The following is a 21,648-nucleotide window of genomic DNA, read 5'->3' as shown; positions in this document are numbered from 1 at the left end:
TTTACAATCTGATCCCTTGCTATATAGCCAGGATTTTCCCAAGTCTTGTGGCCATTTCTGAATACAACGCTCCATTCTCCCATCTCCGGGTCTTTGCATTGGATATCTTCCTCCCCCCTGCCTCTTAGAAGATCTGGCTTCTTCAAGACTCAACTCAAGCACCCCTTTCTGTGAGGGCCTTTCCAGGTTGCCCTCCTTCCTCTCCTCCCCACTAGTGCCTTACTTCTGAGATTATTTTCCAATGGTACTGTATAGATATAAATTTTACATAGTTATTTCCATGTAATCTCTCTCATTGGAATGTGAGTGCCTTGACAGCAGGGGTAGTTTTTTGCCTTTCTTTGTTCCCCCTGCACTAAACACAGTGACTGGTACATAGTAAGAATTTAAGAAATACTTGATGACTGACAGTTCATGTCATCCTATGACGATGATGAAAATACAAGAGATGTGGTTAAGTTAGAAATGACAAAATTTGACAATAGAATGGATATGTAGAGTAAGTATGAGTGAGGATTTGAGGATGACAAAAAGATACATCTGGGTTACTAGATGACGATGGTTTTGACATAACAAAAGTCAGGAAAAGGAAAGACTTTGAGGGGTGCGATGATGAGCTGTTTTAGAAATACTGAGTTTGGGGAACAGTGTATAGAGCACTGAACCTGTAATCAGGAGGAATTGAATTAAATTTGGTCTCAGACAACTAAGAATTACCTAGCTGTGTGACCTTGGGCAAGTCACTTAACCCCATTGCCTTCCAAAAAAAAAAGAAAGAAAGAAACAGTGAGTTTGAGATGCCTATAGAATAAGCAGTTGCTGATTCATGACAAGCTCAAGAAAGAGATTAGGGCTTCATATATAAATCTGAAAGTCATCTGCAGAGAGATAACTAAATCAATAGAAACTTCACCAAGGTAGGTCATATATAGGGAGAAGAAGGTCTAAGATAAGACCCTGGAGGGATATCCATAGTTAGTGGGCATGATTTGGATGAAGATCTGGTAAGGAGACAGGAGTGGTCAGGCAGGTAAGAGTCAATAGGGTCACAAAAATCAAGAGAACAAAGAGAATCTCGGATGAAAGGGCTTCAGGTAGTAGGCTTAAAGGCTGTGGAGAGGTGAAGAGGGACAAGAATGGTGAGAAAAGATCTTTAGATTTGTCCATTAAGAGCTAACTGCTAACTCTGGAGAGAGCTGTTTCAATGGAATGAAGTTGGAAGCCAGATTCCAAAGGATTTAAAAGAGTGTTAAAGGAGCAGAAATGTGTTCTCAAGACTGGCCCTAAAAGAGAGACGAGACAGAAGAGCTAGTGAGAACGGTTTGATCAAAGATGGATCATCAGGCCTATTTGTGGGCAGCAGGGAGGGACTGAAGATTAGTGAGAGTGGAGATGATAGTGGGGAATAACTTGTTGAAGATGGGAGGGGAAGGGATCAAGGGTGCTTGTGGAGGGGCTGATCTTGGCAAGGGGAGTGGACACTTTTTCACATGGGGCAGGAATGAAAAAGGAGATAGAAGGAGAAGACATCTGAGCAATGTGAGGCAATGATGAAAGGAAAAGGGACTACTTGAGGAACAGCCTCACTTGAGAGGTGAAGGACATGTGAGGAAAAATGAACCAGGCTATCAACCTTAGTATCATCCTCATCTTCTCACTTTCACTTATGCCATATATCCAATCAGTTCTTGTCTTCTCTATCTTCACAACATCTCAGTACACAACATCCTCCTTGAGAGACAAGGATGGCCCAGATGGACTGTGGGCTGCACCCCTGGAGAGAATGTTCCTCATTGATGAGATTACAACCCAATGAGGATTCTGAAGGAACTTCTTTGTGAAATGGGTGAAATCTTTGGGTCCAAAGTCTTTACTCTTCTCTGTTTCTCATTTTTCAGGGTCAGCAGTTTGCTTAATCAGGTTAAGCTGGATATGCTATAAATGGAGGCAGTGTCAGCCAGTGATCTGACTGCACCCAGATGCTTATTCTGAAATAGTTCTGACTTATTAACTATTGTTTTTGGTCTGTTAATTTCATGTTTTGTGACTTTCTGCACTAGTTCATCTGTCCAATATCTTCTGCCTCTTTCTTCATGATATAGAAGTTTGAGGATTCTCAATGGCCTCCAAGTTCTTTACCTTCCTGGTCTTTTTCTTCTTCTTTGTTACTGTGTCAATGTTCTCTACAATCTTGCCATGATGGTCTATGTGCTTTGCCTTGGTACCAGCTTTCCTGCAGGTCTGGAATGCCTGATATTCCCTTCAAGTCTCTGCCTGTGCCACCTTCCACATGAAACCTCTGCTGGTTCCACTTGCTACTCATGCTTGACCTTGGAGCCAAGTCTGAACATACAGCACATCTTCTTACAGATAACCAAGCTTTCTCCCTCCATAAGGGTCTAGACTGTTATTCCTTTGTCTCTGTAGTCTCAGCACTTAGCACAGGGCCTGGCCTCTCCCACTTTATTCAGTAGTCGCTTTCATCCCTTTACCTGGCCCCTTCTGTCTTGCTCTAGGTCTACCTTCTCCCAGAATCCTGGACTATCAAGATCTGAGTATCTGAATCAACTGAGAGCTTGTCATTCCCTCATAGAATGTCTTTCCTTCATCTTCTACAACAGATGCTGGTGCATACCATGCAAATATGTTCATGGGAGTCCCAGGCACTGCAAGCCAAGTCATGGCATTAGATAAAACCAAGCAATTAATTGTGCTTGTCCAATTCCTTTGTCTCCAGAGAGAATCTGGGATATGATAACTTGCTACTTAACTACCACTTCTTTCTATCTTCTTTCATTTAGGATCAGTGGTGATTTGGATTGGTTTGCTCCCTGGCTGCCGGGCAGAGGCCTCCCATCTGGAGCACTGGCTGCAATGTGTCCTAGAGTCACCCAATATTTGATGGGTATGTGGACATCCAAGGGAAGGAAGGGGCTGTTGCAAGGGAATTAGAAGGTTCCCCTTATTTTCAAAGAGGTTTCTGACTTAGTTTCTGCCCATTGTGTGGCTGCTTTTAAGGCAGAAGCCCTGGGTTCAGCAAAGAAGTGTACTGGTGAACACAAACAGATCCATTCCAGCCAGCCAAGAAGGTCTATGGGACAAGGAGAAACCAAATGCTCTGGAGTTCTGAGGAAGGAGATCCTCTTCCACCTGAGGAGGATCAGGAGACTATACACTTGTGTTCTCTGAGCTGACAGTCAAGGAGGGAAGGGAGGAGGATGTTCCAGGCAGAGGGAAAACTCTGAACAAAGATATGGAAAAGAGTGGTTGAAAATCAAGCTCAAGGGAACAGTGAGCAGTCCAGTTTGGATACAATTTGGGGAGGTATAGCAGGAATTAAGATGAAAAAGTCTGATTGGATCCAGGTTTAAATATTGGAATCAAGTGTTTATATTTTACTCAAGAGGCAATGGAGAGCCACTAAGGGTGCTTGAGCAAGGTAGCAACATCATCAGTAGTACATTAGGAAGATGATTTTTGGCAGGATATAGAGAAGGCCGTCTAGGTAAGAGATGATGAGACAAAGTCTGAACTTGCCCAGTCAGCTCACTGATGCCCTGGAATCACAAACAGCGTCATCCTGTCTGGCTCTGCTGGTTGTACTCAGCCATGCCCAGCACACAGTCCTCCTGTCCATGGTGGCCTAGGCTGGGACGGCCTCTGCTGTCCACTGTGGACCCTGAGCAAAGGCAGTGACTACTGACTGCCACTACTGACTGGGCCTCAAGGGCACCAGCCTTCTGAGTGCCCTTACAAATGACATGGTCCAGTTAAATTGGCCAGTCCCTACTCTAAGGGGAAAGAATCAGCTTAGTGCCACCTAAGCCCTTCACACTGGACTCTCTCCCTTCCATTCTAGACTTCTATGATGTTGTGAAGTCAATGAGGCTCAGTCTGAATGCTTACCCTTCTTCTGGTAGAATTCATGACTAATTCCTTTCTCTAGTTTTTGATCTCAAAACTCAAGAAATTTTCCCATTGAGAGTCAGATCCCTTGGAACTGAGACAAGGAAACTCAGGCAATGGGAACCACACTTCTCTGCAAAGCCAGACCCCCTCTCTCTCTAATGCTTAGCCCAGATTTAATAGCTGAGGGGTGATTAGTCCTCAGATGACTACATTTTAATTACTTTTTCTAAAATTACCTGAGCCATATAAGAATTACCATGAGTAATTAAAATTCAAATGACACTCAATAATTGAGTGAAGCTCACTGGGGGCTGTAGAATGCTTGATCTTATCATCCTGCACAACAGGGTAATTTTATTAGCTACAGGGACCAAGGGGAGTCTTTTAGACCCAAAGTCAGAAGCCAGCTGACATTCCCCCTGCTTCCTTGGTCAAAATGATCTGTTCTGGCAGAGTTACATCCAACAGGGCAATGAGTGGGCTATGGGGAATGTTGGGCATTCTCATGTGAGGCTCTGGGATGGGCCAATGGCTGAGGCAAAATCAGGAAGAGCCCCCAGTAAGTCCCTCACAGAGCTTGGGGCCTGGGTGTGGAAAGTTACACTAAATACAATGCAGAATGAAGCATCAAAGACACATATTCTACATCTGGAGCAAAGATTCACCGTGACAAAACGTGGAGAAGAGCTAAAGAGATAGCCTGGCTGCCAAATGGTGTGCTTGTCATTGCTGCTCATGAAAGGTCCTGGGTAGCATCAGCCATGTGGCAACCAGTGGGGCAGAGCAGTCAAGAGGCTGCTTCAGCTAGGGAGCACTCCACAGAACCATCTTGTCAAAGTCCTTTAGGGCACAGGGCAGGTCATCTAGGGCTGGGCGGGACAACAGCTTGGCCAATCGAGGTCTGACATTACACTGTGCCCTGGTCAGATTCCATCTGCAGTACGTAGGCATAGTTAGTGCCAAAGACTAGTCATACAAATTCAGATGTCACCTTGAATGCCTCAAGCATGAGTCTGATCCTGTGCTGTTTATCATTTTTATCAATGACTGGGAACCACCAAGACACAGGGTCAGGTTTATCCAATGTGTGGGTGACACAGAGTTGGGAGGGGGCTAGCATACTAGATGACAGATTCAGTGTACAACCCAAAAGATCTCTCAGGGCTAGAATGTTGGGGCAAAGGGAATCAGATAACCCTCAGTAGAGATAAATGGGAAGTTCTGTGCCTTTGAGTTCAGTTTCCTAAGTGCAAGATGGGGATGATCTGGATGGTCAGGGAGTCAACACTGTGAAGCGGCAGCCAAAGGGATCGTAAACTGCACAAGGAGGTCCTGGACCCAGAACTAGAGAGACAAGACTTCTGTCTTCTCCTCTGGCCAAGCCATACCTTGAAGATGGATCCAAAAGGGAACCCAGGATGATAGAAGGCCATTGAAGACACTCATATAAAGACTGGTAGAAGAAAGTGATCAATGCTGTCCTTGGAAACTGTGTCCAGTTTATCTTGGATATCATTCATTTGTACAAAGTCATTTGCAGTCCTTGAAGGTTTTATCTCCAGGGCTTAAAATGGTGTCTGGTTCAGAATAGGTGCTTACTAAATGCTTGCTGACATATTCAGAAGACTTGGAAGGGACTATCTGAGGGTCCTGTGGAAGGGGCAGTAAATTTATCCAGCTTGGCAATGGGTAAAGTTTCAGTCTAGGCTTGATGTGTCAGTGACAACTTCTTAACACCAAAGCTGTCTCAAAGTGGAAAGGGTTGCTTTCAGGGGTTCCTCCCTCAAGAGAGGTCTTCAAGCAGGGGTTGATGTCCCCTTGTAGAGACATAAGGAAGAGATTCCTGTTTAGCAGGGTTGGATATGGAATCAAGTGGCTCCTCTACTTAGTCTCTTAATAAATATAAAAGTAAATCTAGCCTCAGTTTCACAGCCATCCTGCTTGTCGATATATCCTGCTGACTCCATCCCCAACCACCCTCTTTTCTTTATTTTGGCATTACTCTCACTAGATATCCTTTACTTCTCAAATAAAAACAAATAAACAAACCCAGACCAAATCAGTAAGAATAACTGAGCCAAGAAATACTACCTATTGGCCATGTCCAAAAATGTTAAGCCCTTTTCTGTCCCTCTGGTTCATCTGCTACCTGAAGGAACTGACTTTCTACTGGGGAGAACTTTACATAAATAAATAAGTTCAGACAGAGCAAACAGAATGATTTTGTTTGGGGAAGAAGGCTGGGGGGGGCTGGAAAGGCATCCTGAGGGAGATGGCCCCAGAGCTCTGGTCCAGCTGGGCCTTCTAAGAGGCTGAAATGAGGAGGGAGTAAAAATACTTTTTAAGATATCTCAAGGGCTCAGTGATAAGGAACTCATGCTTCCCAAGACAATTAATTATATTTTATGACAGTTCCAATGGTTCATAAATGTTCTTTATCTGGAACTGAAATCTGACTCTGCAAACTCCAATCTACCACTCCTGGTCTAATCCCTGCTTCTCTAGCAGCCCTTCAAACAGATGGAGGCACCTCCCACTGCCCCCAAGTCTTTCCTTCTCCAATTGAAGATCCCAGGTCCTTCCAGGAAACCTCTCATGACCCAGACTGCTCTCCTCTGGATGCCCTCCAGCTTGACCAAGAAGCCCTCAAATGAATACAATCTTCCAGGGCAGGCCAGGATAGCACAATGAATACCATCCTCATTCTATACTCTGGTAGCTCTCAGATGATATGGATGGAGGATGGACGGAGGAATCTGTGCCTGTACACACAACCCTCACCTTTCCTCCAGGCCATGTAAGCTGAGATAGCTTTTCTAAGGTCCAGGCCCAGGCAGGTTAGGGTGGTAGTTTTTCCTTGAGAGGAACCAAAACTTTCCTTGAGACTTGATTAGTTGAGATTGTTGTCCTGGCCCTGTTGCCTTGTTCACTCAAGTACAACAGACTAGAAGGGCTTCTATCTTGGACTGACAGCCTGAGTAACAGCAGAAAACCTCCTGCTGAAGGACCCCCACGGATCCCATTTTGTTTCTATGTCTGGGATCAGGCTTGCATCATGACCAACATCCTAGGGGACACTTGTTCATGTGCTTCCACCATATCTTCCCATAACATCTGACAAGCCACTGGCAGGGATCTTTGGGACTCTCCAGGTGTGATCTGCACCCTTCTCTTTGATCATGCAACAAACTCTTCAGTCACCCATCAATTTAGTCCTTTCAGAGGGGAGTGTTCCCAAGTTCATACCCATGCATCATCCCTGGGAGAAAATAGAGGATGACAGCTACCATTTAGAGAGCACTCTGAGTTTTGAAAGACTCTGCAAATATTATCAGAAGGGTGACCCTCACAGCAGTCATGGGAAGCCAGAGCTGTTACTGTCTGAGATAGACAGAGGAGAAATAACTTGCCCTGAGTCACACAGCTAAGTAAAAATTTCAGAGGCAGGATTTGAACTCAGCTCCTCCCAACTCCAGGCCCAGAGCTCTATCCACAGTACCCCTTAGTTGCTTATAGACAGTGAGACTTTAGAATGGGCTTCCTCACAGGGAACAGAACAAGTATGACCTCTCAGTCACCTTGGAGAGATGAAGGAAAGGCCTTCCACCTGGGCCTAGGATGCTCTCCTGGCAGGGGGAAGTCCCAAGTCAGTCTATGACCCCCAGTGCCAGTTCCTATGGTTAGGGAAGGTTTTTGACCCTGAGTCCCAAACCTCCAGTCTCTTCTGGCTCTCTCCCTGGGGTCAAGGAGAGCTGGCACCTTCCCAATGGGTGTTCCAAGCCTTGAGGCTAATGGTCACCATTCTCCTATTCATCATGGTCATTCCCTTGTCTGTGTCCAGTTGGTCAGCTATGCACCAAACAGGAGGCCAATGAAGACAATCCTTATAGAAGGTGTAGGTCTCTGAGGTCCAGTCCCTTGCAAAACTGTCCTTTCCCTTGTAAAACCAAGACTTTTAAACCCCCTCTACAAGCCTGAGAAGGACCCATCCCAGCCTCCCCCTTGAATCACCTAAGGTTCTCCTTTGAAAGTCAACCCATTTCATGGAAATCAGTTTACATGGCTGGTGGCTCCTGAAGGGGTGGAACTGCCACGGTGCTCCCATAGTTCACAGGAGTCAACTGGGTCTGACCTGGTCCCTGTATTGTCTGTCCCTCCTAGAAGATCTCCAGTCAAAAAAACTGGGGTGGAGGTCGGGGAGGTGAAGGAGGGGGAAGGGTTCTGTTTGCTGCTTCCAGGGTGTGTGGATAGGGGCAACCCTGAGTGAGGCTGTGCTAGGGGGAGGGAAGAGAGACAAGACCTACCCTTCCTCAATGGTGACAGAGTTCATGAGCAGAGAGTTGGAGATTTTCACTCTGTCTCTTATGAGGCAGCTGGACCCCACAACAGAGTGTTTAATGGAGGTCTTCTCACCCACTTGCACAGATGGTCCAATGATGCTATCAGTCCCGACCTGCAGAAGGACAGAGGAGGAGCCTGTGAAGTCCCAGACCCTACTTTCCCTAGCTTCTCTTTTCCATCTCCCCAACCCTTCTCCCCTGCCCACGTCTCCAAGCTTGGATGTTGAGGTAGGCTAACACTTTTGAGACTGCCTGAGAGAGATCAGCAGACGGTGGCTACTCTACTCTCTGAGTCTGTTGGCCACTGGCCCCACTGCCAGGACAGAAAAGGAGGGGACCAGTCCAGGGATGGCTCCTCCAACTTCCCCAAGCAGGTCACACTACCCACTGAGCTTCAGGGACACAACTGGTAGGGACTGGGTGATTCCTATAACACTGCCTCCTTGTGCTCTGTGGGTTCTAGGCTTGAGAACTTCATGTCAGTGACAGCCCCTTGCTTTGGGATGGGGGGCAAGTCCCACCACACTCACCTGTGCCTGGTCAGTGATTTGTGCAGAAGAGTGAAGCAAGGATTCCTCAGGGCAGAGAACAGGCAACAATTTGGAGATCTGAAGAATGAAGGAGAACAGCTGCTAGGTTGGAAGCCCCTTAGCCCTTACCTTTCACATCTCTCATCTGCTTCTGGGGGGGGGGGTGGCTCATCACACTAGAGGATTTAAAGAGAGATGAAGAGCCCAACTCTCTTCTCATTGGACCCTAGAGAGGTCTGGTGATGAATGGCCTTGGACTCCAGGTTGCAATTGCCCTTCCAGTTCTGTCATTGAGACCTTGAAGAGAACTCCTTCCTTCCACATTGTCTCCCCTGAGGCCATGAGCTCTTGGGGGGCAAGGGCCTTTCTGGTGGGTCCAGTACCTGGAATGACACTCTCACCCCCACCCTGATGCCAATGTCCTCTTGTTGCTTAGCCTGGAGCAGGCAGTTGAGTCTCCAAGAGCCAGGGAGGGGATCTGGGATTGCCCAGTGGTGGACATTCTCTGTCACTGGGGGGTTCCCAGGATGATAAAGGGGATTCTCTGGAGGGGACACCCCCCAAAGGAGGTCTTCCCTGTTTCTCTAACCACAGGGGTACCAACACCACTATTCACAGAAGCTTCCAGAGCTCGCTGAATTCAGTACTCCTCCCCTCAATTTCACCTTGAACATTTCCCCCAGCCTAAATCTATTCAGAACAAGCTCTTCCATGTGGCAGTTTGCTATTGTCTCTGAGCCTCAGTTCCCTCTTCTGTAAAATGAAGGGTTGGACTGATGATCTCCTCCTAGGTCCCTCCTAACTCCAACTCCATCAATTCTAACTAGTCTGACTAGTCAGATATTCTGTTGGCCTCAGCCTGGACTCTTTTTGGCCCAGGGCAGCCTTAGAGGTCCCTTGGAGCCAGGGATGTTTCAAACATTTGGGAAGCTGGCACCTTCCCCACCTGGTAGAGGAGTCCTGACTCCAGGGGACAAACAAGGCCCCTCCGTGAAAGCTGGCAGGTGCTCAGGGCCACAGCTGACAGGCAGCTCTCTCTGCCTGGCCCTAGTCAGCCCCTGGCTCTTCTTGGTGGTCTCCCCTCACGCCCTGACATGCCTGCCCAAGAGTTCTAAGTACTACCAGAGAGGAAGCCAGGTGAACACATCTCCCTCCTCAGGAGGACCAAGTGACTCATCCTCTTACCTGCTTGTTGGCTTCGATGTAGAGCCCCAGGGTGTTGACTCTAGAGCAGACCCCCCCTTTCATGATATGGACATAGCAGCTGACTCGGCCTCGAGCAAAGGTTTCCTGCCCATTCCCTTGACAGTCCTTCCAATAGGTATTGTGGGGGTCCACAGTCAACAGGTCATTGTCCTTTATGAAGCTGTAAATGTCTTCAGGAGAGAGGGCAGAGGGAAGAGAAGGCAGGAAGAAAGGCATCAACTGGGAGAGTGGGAAGGTACCCCCCAAGAAGCCTTCCAATATCCCTGTGAAGCAGCTGGTACAAGGGAGCTGTTCATGATGCCCCCAGACTGAAGGTGTGTGAGGCAAGATTTGAACCCACATCTCCCAATGTCAAGCCTCATGCCCTGGACAATGCACCACCCTACCACCAAGTGAAGCTTCACCTTCCAGCTTTATGAGGAAGAGAGATTGTTACAAAAATCTACTCCCACAAGGGTGAAGATTCATTGAAAGAAGTAAAGCAAGACCAAGGAGGGTTTTCTTGGCCACCCGCTGGACCGCCTGCCATGACTGGAGTCTGCCTCCTGGCAGTACACGAAGTACAAGGAAGGGAGATGGTTGAGATGAGGCAGCTGGCGGGTGGAGGAGGGGGATTTCCCCCACCTCATGAGAGCCCCGAGAGCAAAGGCTGGACCATAAAACTTGGCAGCAAGGAAGACAGGCTGATCTCTTGGATCTGCCTGCACACCTGAGCTCCCAGGCCAGCTAGGCCACTCCTTGACTGCCCCAGTCTGTAAGAACACGGCCTATGACTCGAGTCCTGTGGGAGAGGACCAGAACCAGGAGAGTCCACTGAAAAGCTAGGGCAGCCAATCCTGGGTCCCTCTCAGTGAGGGGCTCAGTGGCCGACCTGGTCTCAGCCCTGCTGCCCACCTTGGGCTACTGCTTCTCAGCTCCTGCACTGACCTATAGACTTCTGGTCCTTCTTCTCTGGGGTCTGATCTTTTTCAATTCGCCCCTGCAGTGATGAAGGTGAGGAGAACTGTTTCCTCACTAAGTATGGAATCAGTTCACTCCGGATGGATGAGATTGACCTAGGAAGAAGAGGCAGGCATGAAGCATCCTGGGCATTCACCCTAACTCACCCTAACTGGGGTGGGCCCCACCACGGGAAGACTACCACTTACCCTACCTACATCGATCCCCTCACCACTCCCTACTTTACCCCAGCAGCCAGGAGGTCCAGGCCTCTGAGTCTACAACTTGCCCAGTTTGCTTCACAATTCTGAAACATTGGCAGACACACATCAGCTCTAAGGGCACCTGCACTATGGAAGCAAATGGTGTCCCACTTGCTCAGGCACTCCAACAATGTGAACCTTGTGCCAAGGCTGTTACTGTGAGTATGCCACCCGTGGAGAAAGGGGTCGGCTGGCAATAAGTCCTTGGCAGGACCACGTTGCTAGGCTGCCCAACAGGCAGCTCGTTCTGCAGGTCCTGGGCTGGCCCAGCTCCCGGCTCTCTCAGCGAGCCTGCCATCTGCTGTTCAGGCATCAGAGCCAATGACACCAGCTGCTCTCTCTCAGGCTGCCTTTTGAGGGGTGGTGATAGGCAAGTTTTGCCACCCTCACACTATGTGCCAGCTCTGCCCAGGAGCTAGATGCTGAGCTGGGTGGAGGGGACCTAGCCAAGGGACTTTGCAAGGTTTGCTATTCCCTCCCAAACTGACAAGGACATATTCCCTGTGAGGCTGCCCGTAGGCCTTCAGGAACCTTGTTTCTGACAATGAAAAGTTGGCTTCAGCAGAATTTGGGGTGAGACTTCTGTGGAGAATAGCCTGGAAATGGCATCATGGGGGAAACTCCCCGTCTAAGCTGACTGACATACTAGACAGCACCAACCATTCCAAACTGTCCCTAGGGATATCCCTGCTCCAGAGGGAGACACCCAGGAATGGACAGGGAGCCCTGGACCTACTGTGTCCCCAGCCAGCTGCTGGGGGTAGGGGGAGGCCGGACAGCCATAGGATAAGAGAATGAATCCCCAGGAAGTAGGGAAGCTCTTTAATATCACAAAAGAGGTCTTATTCTGCTGACCATAGAGGGTAGGGAAATCAGGAAGACTGAGCCAGAGGCCTGGGTCAAGGGGAGACCTCCTCAGAAAAGTCCCAATGCTCATTTGAAACAACCTAAGAAATGATTACAGAAACCCATGACAATCTTCTATGATCTAGGCCCAGGTTGTGAGCAGCTCTAACTAGACTACAGACACTCTGGAAAATGTTGGGTGGAAGCCCTGAGCCAACCCTCCTGGGCTGAGTCTCCCACAAGCCTGGAGTGTGACACGGTGGTGACAGAAGGCATCCCTCCCCTCTGGCCTTCCTTCGATTTCTATTTTTCCTGTAATCAACATGTTCTTTTCTACTTCCTTCAGGGACAATGACTTGATTAATGGTAGTCAGGGTTTCACAAATTCTGAAAGAGAAGGAAATGTGCCCCTAATCTAACCCCCTTATTTTAAATATGGCAAAACTGAGTTCTAGAGAGGAGAAGGGGCCAGTCCAAGGTCACAGAGACAGTAAATGGTAGCTGTGCTTGGGGCTGAATCACAGGCAATCACAAGTGAAGGGGGGGAGAGGTCCCCAAAACCTCTTGAGCAGGGAATGACAAAGTCAAGTGGGTGCTTTAGGAATATCAGTTTGGTAACCATCTGGAAATTGAATTGGGTTAGAAGTCAAGTCTCCCCACATTCTCTCCTCTTTTCCAGTTGTGACCTGCCTAGACTTGAGCAAGCAGATCAAGGGTAGCTCACTGTGGGGGTTCTTCTTCTCCCCATCTCCTACTGCCTGACTTCTTGCCCTGATTTCTCTCCTCCTTTGCTTCAGGCTTCAGTGGGGAGCTAGCCCTTCTCACCAAGGCCAACCCTTGGCCTTACCCCTGTCCTCACCCCATCCTCTTTTCTCTGCTCCAGCAGACTAGGTCCGCTATACCCTCAATCTCTATGAATCTTCAGTCTCTTCTTACATCATGGTTACTTCCATGCTATCTACAAACATACCCACATTTTTCTTTCCTTGCAAAGTCCTCATTGCATCCTACCCACACTCCCAAGCTATCATTTTCTGTATCTCTTGTATTCCGGATAAATTTCTTTAAAAAACTGCCCATACTTCTCACCTCTACCTTCTCTTCCTTCATTCTCTTCTAAATCCTTTAATTTCATCATTTGCTCCAAAGTTACCAATAATTCCTTGTCCACATCTTTGCTCAGTCTACATCTTTTTTGACCTTTCCACAGCATCAGAGCCTTCGATCACTTTCTCCTGGCTCCTCTGATTTCTGGCTATCTCCCTTGGTTCTTTTCCTCCCTGTAGTGATGCTCCTTCTCTTTAACAGGGTCAGGCCAGCCCCAAGAGATGGGTGTCCTCCAAGGATCTGTCCTGGTCCTTTGTCTCACCTGAGATCTCACCAGCTCCCATGGGCTCAATGTCCACCTTGGTCCAGTCAACTCTCAGTTCCACACAGTCTAGCCCTAACCTCTCTCTTGACCTCCAGTCCTTCATTACTGCTTTATTGGCAGGTGATCCATTGGTATCTTCAATTTAAAATGTCTAAAACAGAACTCTCTCTCCTCCTCCTTTGTGACTTCCTGGTGTACTGGTAAATTGTTACCCAAGTCCATAATCAAATGTGGAAGATAGGTTGTACTCATCCTCTGGTGATCATTTCCTATTTCTCCTGTATACATCTTGGTATGTAACTGTCTACCCGTTGTCTCTCCCATTATATTGGAAGCACCTTGAGGGCAAGAGGATTCTCTGGGCCTTTCTCTGCATTCCCATAGTTTAGTATAGTGCCAGGCAGACAGGCATTTAATAGATGTTTAATGACTGACAGTTTTTTCCTCAAATTCTGTGGCTTTCTGAGGATTTCACAGAACTAAACACTTGGACATTGGAGGGACTTGGAGTGGTCATTAGTCTGTCTCATATCCAAAATGGAACCCAATGATGATACACCAGACAAGGGGCCACTTAGCCTCTGCTTTGGAAGCATGGGGCTGGGCTGAGCAAATCACCAGACCTCTCCTATGCCCCAACCCATTATCTCATACCCACTCTTTGTAAGGGCAGGGCCTGTATCCTTAAAAACAGGCAGAAGTTATTCATCATTCAACCAAGATTCAGGCCCGGGGGCAGGTGCTAGGAACACAACCCAAAGTAAACTCTCCTGGCCTTAGTGAAGCTAATGGACATTCCATCTGGGAAAGAGAACTCCAAGTGACCTGAAAAGGGAGCAGGCTTGTTTGCCTCCAGGGGATGAAATTAGGGCCAAAGGATGAAAGTCACAACACTAACTTGGGCTCAGTATTTCTGAGGAGAGAAAGCTGTTGGGCAGCTAGGTGGTGCAATGGATAGAGCACTGGCCCTGGAGTCAGAAGAACCTGAGTTCAAATCTGGCCTCAGACACTTAATAACTACCTAGCTGTGTGGCCTTGGGCAAGCCACTTAACCCTATTTGCCTTGCAAAAAAAAAAAAAAAAAGAGAGAAAGCTGTTTAAAAACGGAAGGGGTTGTGTTGTGAAGGGTGCTTGTTGTTTCAGGGGAAGGTACTGGATTAAAGCAGCAAGGTCCAACTCCCAGAGAAACAGAACCCAGGCTGGGGCAGCACTTCAAATTCACATGATCTGTGTTGTATCCTATTTTTATTTATTTTGCTAAACATTCCTCAATTACATTTTAATCTGGTTCATTATGGCCAGTGAGTTTGCTGCTTCTGGATAAGACAGTCATTTAGGACCTTCCTGATCTCTACAACCATATAAATTAAAATTCTTCCAATCTTCAGGGAAGGGAGAACTGGGCATTCTAATAACCTGGGAAAAACTTCTGGGTAGACAGCTGCCTGCATTTCCCCAACCTGGCCTTGTTCCAGGCCAAAAGGTACATCCCCAGCCAAAGGTGGCCACTGTCTTGGTTCCCTCTTCAGCATGGGCTCCTACTATATCTCGTGAACATGGTTAATGTCTACCATCCTTCAGTGGAAAGATCAGCCCTGCCCAAGGCCAGGTTCTAATTCTCTGTTCTCTTTGTATCGTTTTTAATCAGCCAGTGACAAAATATGAAATCGAGGGGTGAGGAGGCACTGTCCAGAGTCCCCCCCTTCTGTTGGGGGTGCAATAGAGGGTAAGCAAAACCTGGAGTTAGTCCAGCTGCAGCTAGTATAAGATTGGGGCCAGAGGCTCTCCCAAGTGAAGGACAACTCACACTGGGCCTCGCTTTGACCTTCTAGCCTGAGTTGAAGGTCTAAGGGTGAGTGGGGGCTATGTGTGTACAGAAGCAGCAGTTACCCAACAAACCCTTTCTTCAAGTTTCTGCATCTCTGCCTCTTGGGGAGAAGAAAAACTCCAGGACCCCCAAACTGGTGCTGTTGCTATAGGCCAGGAAAGCCATCCTGGAGCTTGGGCCAGAGCTCAGGATGTTCTCTGGTGTCAGATTAAGCCAAGTTCCCCGGAGCTTTTGGGCTGCATTTGAAGGACAGTTTCTCTTGCTTCTACTCCAGGAGTGATCAAAATTCCACTGAGAGGAACACCCAGAAAACAGATCAAGTTCCTCTCTGCTTTCTTACTGGTCTACCCTAAACCAGCACAGTCAGTCTGTCTGTCTTTCTCCTTCCCTCTGTTAAAAAAAATGTCAATTCCTTTTGAAGAATAGACAGACCAGGGGCAGCTAGGTGGTGCAGTGGATAAAGCACTGGCCCTGGAGTCAGGAGTACCTGGGTTCAAATCTGGTCTCAGACACTTAATAATTACCCAGCTGTGTGGCCTTGGGCAAGCCACTTAACCTCGTTTGCCTTGCAAAAGCCTTAAAAAAAAAAAAAAAAGAACAGACAGACCAGAATTAGGGAAAATGGCATTTGCAGCCACAGTAAATGAACATGCCAGTCACAGAGACAGGCACTCGGGTTTGGCTGCCCCTCACCTTGCTTCCTACAGACCCAGGGACCTCATTCCCTCTCCATCCCAGATTCTAGGTCACCCAGAACATTTCCTTTTTTTTGGGGGGGGGTGTTACAAGTTAAGTGACTTGCCAAAAGTCACGAAGCTAGTGAATATCAAGCGTCTGAGGTCAAATTTGAACTCAAGTCCTCCTGACTCCACTGGGTCAATTGGCTGAGCCCAATCCATGACATTTCCAAGGAGGCCTGTCAAAGCCTAGACCAGATAGAAGAGGGAGGTGAGGATGGACCCATAGTTTCTGGCTTTCTTGACAGAAGAATGGACAACTGGATCTGGGCTAATCTATTTCTCTGATATGGAATAACATGGAATCATCTCAGAAATAGTTTATTCTAAGTAAGGCTTGGGGAGTCATAAAATATTTTTTTTCATGTATGGATGTCTTGAGTTAATTGCCCACTAATATTTCTCAGAAACATCTGGAAAATCATCTGATTGTTCCAATCTCTGATACTTTTGATGTTTTTCATGCTTGAGCCTGGAGAACTGGCCCCTACTTCCTGACTCTCTCCCATCCTCAATATGAGCATCAGTACCTTGAAATTAAACGATGCAAATGAAATCCCAGACTTTCCACCCTAATTCAGATCCCTGATTTGGTCTTCCCCAAGGCAAAGGGGCTCAGGCCTGGCAAACTTCCCTTTGTGGCCAGCTGGGAGCCCTCTGCCTCCAGCCCCAGTGGGGGCACCAAGGCCTGGCCCACACAGAGAGTTTCCCTTTAGAGAGACAGACTTCTTCCCAATGGGACAATAAAGAGAAAGGGAATGGGAACATGGGGCCACACCCTCAGCTTTCTTCTCAATCATTTTTTTTCTTTGCCTTCAAAGAAAACAGATTTAATCTGGTGTGGTAAACAGGAAATTTAGATTACAAGGCACCGACTTAAAAGCTGAGTATTTGGGCTACAGTCTTCTCTGATAGCCTCATCGCCCCCTCTGGGTTTTTCTTTCTGGCAGACTCTTCAAGGACTCCTGAAGGGTGCAGTGTTAGTGCTAGGGCTCACAGCTGAAAGGAAGAAGAGCAGCAATGTACTGGGGCCCCCCTGCTGGGGTCAGGGCCACAGGGGGAGCCCAGAAGGACTTGGAATTCCTTCTGTCTCCCACCCCACCCTTGTCCTGCCTGCCATGTGGGCTCAGTTAGAGCTGGCTTTCTTCACCGGCTCCTGAGGAAGGGAAGACACAAGCATTCACTCCCTGCCCAGTCCCATCTCCTGAGACAGTCCTGGTATTTCCAATTGTAGAATCACAGATATTAGGCCATTTAGTCCCACCTCCTCATTTGCCAGATAAGGAAAATGTGGACCCTTAAAGATTAATGAGATGCCTGAGATCACTCAACTAGTGTCAGAGATGGGATTTGAACTCAGGTTGAACTGATCCTCTGGACCCCCTCCCCACTGTATCACAATTCCAGGTCTCAAGGGAACTGACAGTAAGAGACTTGCAGAGATGGTGCTGCAGTTTTACATTTCATAGAGGAAACAAAGGCCCGAGAGAGAAGATGGGCCCCACCTGTGACAGCTGGGGTTCTTAGGTTCTTAGGTCCTAGCTCTCTAATTCCTTCATAAAGAATTCAGGGCTCAGGAGGGACACTTCAGCAAGAGGCAGAGAAGAGAATTCTCCATGACAAAGTCCCAGGAAGGCTTGCCTCCAGCCAGCCTGACCCCCACTCAGTGGAGCCCTTTACCCTTGCACAGGAACTCTTCCTCCTCGCTCCGGCACAACTGAGTCTCTGTCCTGGGGAGGCTTGTACCTTTGCTAAGGGAGGGGCTCCAACTCTGTCCATGCTCCTCCTGTTGGCCCAGCAGGCCTTGTAGCCACCCCCTGCCACCCTCTCTGCTTGAGATGGTTGCCCACCCATCTTTCAAGGTCCCATTTGGGGCCCCTCCTCTATGCAGCCCTATGATCCCCGTAACATTCCTACTGATCCTGCTCTCTGGTCTTTGTTCTCTGGGCCAACTGTAGGCTCCTTGGGGGCCAGGAGTCTGTTGCATTGGTTGCTGTCCTTTCTGCACAGAGTAAACCCTTGATAAATAGGCCAGAATGGGCAGGTAGCCAGGATCCACAAACCCTCCCTAGGAGGGAGTGGGTTGAGTCTGGAATCAGGACAATGGATTTGAGTTCTACCTTGGACACTTTGGCTAAGTCTGGGGATACTAAGAGCACCCCCTCCCAGGCAGTAGTCAGTCAACTAGCACTTATGAGATGGCCACGGTATGCCAGGAACTGGGGATACAAAGAAAGGGGAAGGCCGCCCATCTATTTCTATTTTGGCTTCGTCAGGTGTGCTACCTCAGCATAGCAGTCACAAGCTGTGAATCAAAACTGTAGAGCAAGCAAGATGGGATCATGTCTTTTTGATCCCTGGAATTTAGCCTCTTCACTCATTGCATTCAGTGTGCCACTGCTGTCCAGCTAAGGGATGAGGGGCAGCCCTGGGCAAAGCTCTGGGGCCTCTGGCCTCATCTGCTTCTTCAGTGACTCTCTGAAGGGAAACTCATACAGGAGCATCCCTTCAGAACAGAGCCTTCAGAAATCCCCCGTTTTCCCTTAGAGTTCCCTCCCACCCAGCTTGGAAGTTTGCCAAGCATGGCCTCTCTCTCTCTTCAACTGCTGCTAATGAGGGGTAGCTAGAGGGGAAGGGGCCACACCTCCCCATATGAGAGATGCTCCTTTGGTTATCAGCTGCCAGTCTCAGATTAATCATATGCCCTCACGGGATGGAAATCACCTCAGAAGGCAAACTAGTGTAGGTGCTGCCAGCTGGCTTAACAGATTGGGCAGAGGACCCCCCAAGGGGGCCAACATCATTCAAGAAAACCATTTCCTAAGGAGTAATTCACATGGATAAATCGGGCCTCCCAGGACCGGAGACTGGAGGGAATCTTTTTGTGCCTGTGCTTGTGAAATTAGCCCATGATTTATCAAACTGTATACTGGGTCCTCTATGCTTATACAGAGCAGAGATGCTCTCCCTAGGAAGATCCATAGTCCTTTCAGCATGGCTCTTAGCTCTGGTGGCTGGGGGGGGGGTGGGCAGAGCAGGGCTGGTCTTACCAAGTCACTTCTCTAAGCCTCATCCCCCCCCTTTAAAAAAAAACAACTTATTTTTACTGATATGGTTTGTTTTCCCATCACCTTAAAGACTGGTCATATCACCCCAGAGGGGCCAAGTCAGGGAGCATTCCATTCACCTGTTATCGTCAGTAGAGCTTGTGGGTCCCTCTTAGTTTTAGAGATACTCCTTCCTCTTCCCCATCCTCCTCTTTGATTTTCCAATCTCAGTAACACAGAAGAATAGCTGCCTAAGGATACAACTCCTTCCCACTTCATCCCCTCTCTTCCCCAACCACTCAATCCTAGCCTGGCCAGTGCCCCTGGTACAACCCAGTCTCTGGAATTCCTAGTCTGTCATTAACAAACTTCCCTTCAATTTAAACCTGATCCTCTTGTGCTCTTTTTTCTTCTTGGCCTCACTGAGGAGGCTGGCTCCTCTGGCTCCCCCCAGACACTGAAGTCCAGTCCATCCTTTCCTCCTTTGCCAGCTGTACCTTCTCTCAACACTGCCCCCTATGCCTGAAAAACAGCCACTGGTCTTGGGGGACAGTAGGATCTGTCTACTTCTTACTCCCTACTTTTACTTCTAGACTCTTGACTGGCATCACTCAGGAACCTTTTCTTCTTTGAGAATCACTCTATCCAAATTTATCACCCAGTCCAGATCCTGGCAGCCTATTATTAACAGTTCCCAAGTCATTCCCTCTCCCTACTCCAAGCCCTGTCCTGATATTAGAAGATGTTCCCTTAAATATCTAGGATTCCCCATGCCTTGATCCCAACTCCCACAAATGACTACTTTGCTCAGCAACACCCCAGCAAACCACAAGTATCCCATTTAGATGATCCAACATTCTGAAAATCCTTTCTTCAACCATGATCTCCTTTCATCTCCCTTTCCTTCAACTTCCCTTCATCTAATCCTATTCTTTCTTCTGGCCCCTCTTCCTCTCTCTCTCCCCCTTTTAGCTCACTCTAATCTGGCTTCACTTTCCTTCCTTCTCCATTTTAACACTAAAGTTAATCAACTCAATATTAGAACATTAGAGTCTAGGATCCCTTTCTCTCTTGTCCTGTGTGGGTGGTTCCTATCTCAGAAAAATCCAACTCTAGATTACTCCCACTATCTTCCTCTCTGTTCCTAATCCCATGTTGCTATTGGCACACAGACCTGGTGACTGGTTCCATGACAAATTGTGTAATATATTAGCAACTGGGTCCTCCCTATACTAAGCCAATCCTCTTATTCCTCCTTAATGATCCACTATCTCATTCTCTTCCATGGCTATTACAAACCCACTCTTCTCTCCCCACATTTCTCACTCTAAAAAAATTTAAATGGTTACAATGAATAAAAAATTACTACAAGAAGAAAGAAAATGGAGATCATTTACTATGAACTCTCTCCTAAGTTTCTCTACATGTCAAACCCCCTGACATCATCCCCATTCTCTTTTCCTTCACTCATCTGGAGGGGTGGCCTTCTCTTTGCCAAGGTCATTTCCTCTAAATACACCCTTGAACCCTTCTCTCTACCCCCTTCATTATCTCCCTCCCCTCTAATCTTCAATCTGTTTCTACATTCCTTTCCTGCCGCCCACGAGCACTCCTGGCTCTCCCTCATCCTCAAAATATTCTCAGCTGACCCCTCAAGATATCATCTAAAACCTTCCCTCTCTCTTCCCACTCTATTTCTGATGGCTTTATTTTTGCAGAGACACTGACTAGACCCCTCAGTTGAGTGTATTAAAGGACAGAAAAGGGCCAAACAGCAGAAGCCCCCAAAGTCCCATGGAATCCTTGGCAGAAGCCGGCTCCACTGCAAGGAGACCCCAGGGAATGCCTGGGCCCCACCCTTCAATCTCGCCTTCCCTCCTTCCCTGCTCTCCTCATCCTCCTCTGACCCTATGGCCCCTCAAGTGCCACTGGATTATGTATGATGACCTCCTGGAGGTGCCAGGCCCAGGCTGGGCTTGACCTTGTCACCCTCTGCAGGTTCCCAATTACGTTCCTCTGATGGTTAAAACCTCGGCTCCAGTCAACTTTCCAGGCTTACTTCAAATGATTTTCCTTTTTTTTATACTCTATGGTTGGGCCAAAGGGGCTTAATCAATCAACAACCATTTATTAGGCAATTGTTGCCAAGTCCTAGGGGCACAAAAGAAAAGCAGAATTATCTCTTGCTTCCCCTCCCTTGCCCACCTCCAGGCTGTCCCCCACTCACTTCTGAGGGGATCTGGAGCTCCCTGGGAAGCTTGGCATGGATGCCTCCTTGTGGCCAAGGCATCTCTTGCCTCCTCACTCTACTGCCCCTCCAAATTATTTTATATTTACTGTGGAGAGACCCTGGGGCTGCTCAGGACTCCTACAGACCCAATGAGTTCTAATGATCTGATGTGAATGCCTGCCTGGTTCCTGCCTCTGTACCCCCAGGAAGGGCAGACCAGCAGCTTGATATCAATAGCTGCCTGTTGGCTAGAGGAGCCGTCTGCTATGACTGATTTCCCCGAGGCTTAATGCTGAATCTGGTGAAGACCCCTGCTTTTCAGAACCACTGGATTCTGAGACAAGGATGGATTTTACTTTTACATAAACTTAGCATGAACTATTCCCTTCTGGCAGTGCAGC

General features: G+C 47.9%; 1 protein-coding gene across 2 annotated transcripts in view; it reads right to left on the bottom strand.

Annotated features, from left to right (window-relative positions):
* The window catches only part of EIF2B3 (eukaryotic translation initiation factor 2B subunit gamma), an 86,848-nt gene that overhangs the window by 11,350 nt on the left and 53,850 nt on the right, over positions 1 to 21,648 (bottom strand). For both annotated transcript variants that reach the window (XM_074221580.1, XM_074221579.1), the window contains exons 7-10: positions 10,913 to 11,040; positions 9,965 to 10,155; positions 8,780 to 8,857; positions 8,214 to 8,362 (exon numbers count right to left, since the gene is read on the bottom strand). In XM_074221580.1, the coding sequence (XP_074077681.1) occupies positions 8,214 to 8,362; positions 8,780 to 8,857; positions 9,965 to 10,155; positions 10,913 to 11,040 (546 nt within the window). The remainder of the gene's footprint in view (positions 1 to 8,213; positions 8,363 to 8,779; positions 8,858 to 9,964; positions 10,156 to 10,912; positions 11,041 to 21,648) is intronic.

The sequence above is a fragment of the Macrotis lagotis genome, chromosome 2 (genome assembly GCF_037893015.1).
Source record: "Macrotis lagotis isolate mMagLag1 chromosome 2, bilby.v1.9.chrom.fasta, whole genome shotgun sequence".
Lineage (NCBI taxonomy): Eukaryota > Metazoa > Chordata > Mammalia > Peramelemorphia > Peramelidae > Macrotis > Macrotis lagotis.
The sequence above is the reverse complement of the archived record's forward strand: the minus strand, read 5'-3'. Positions and strand labels throughout refer to the sequence as shown.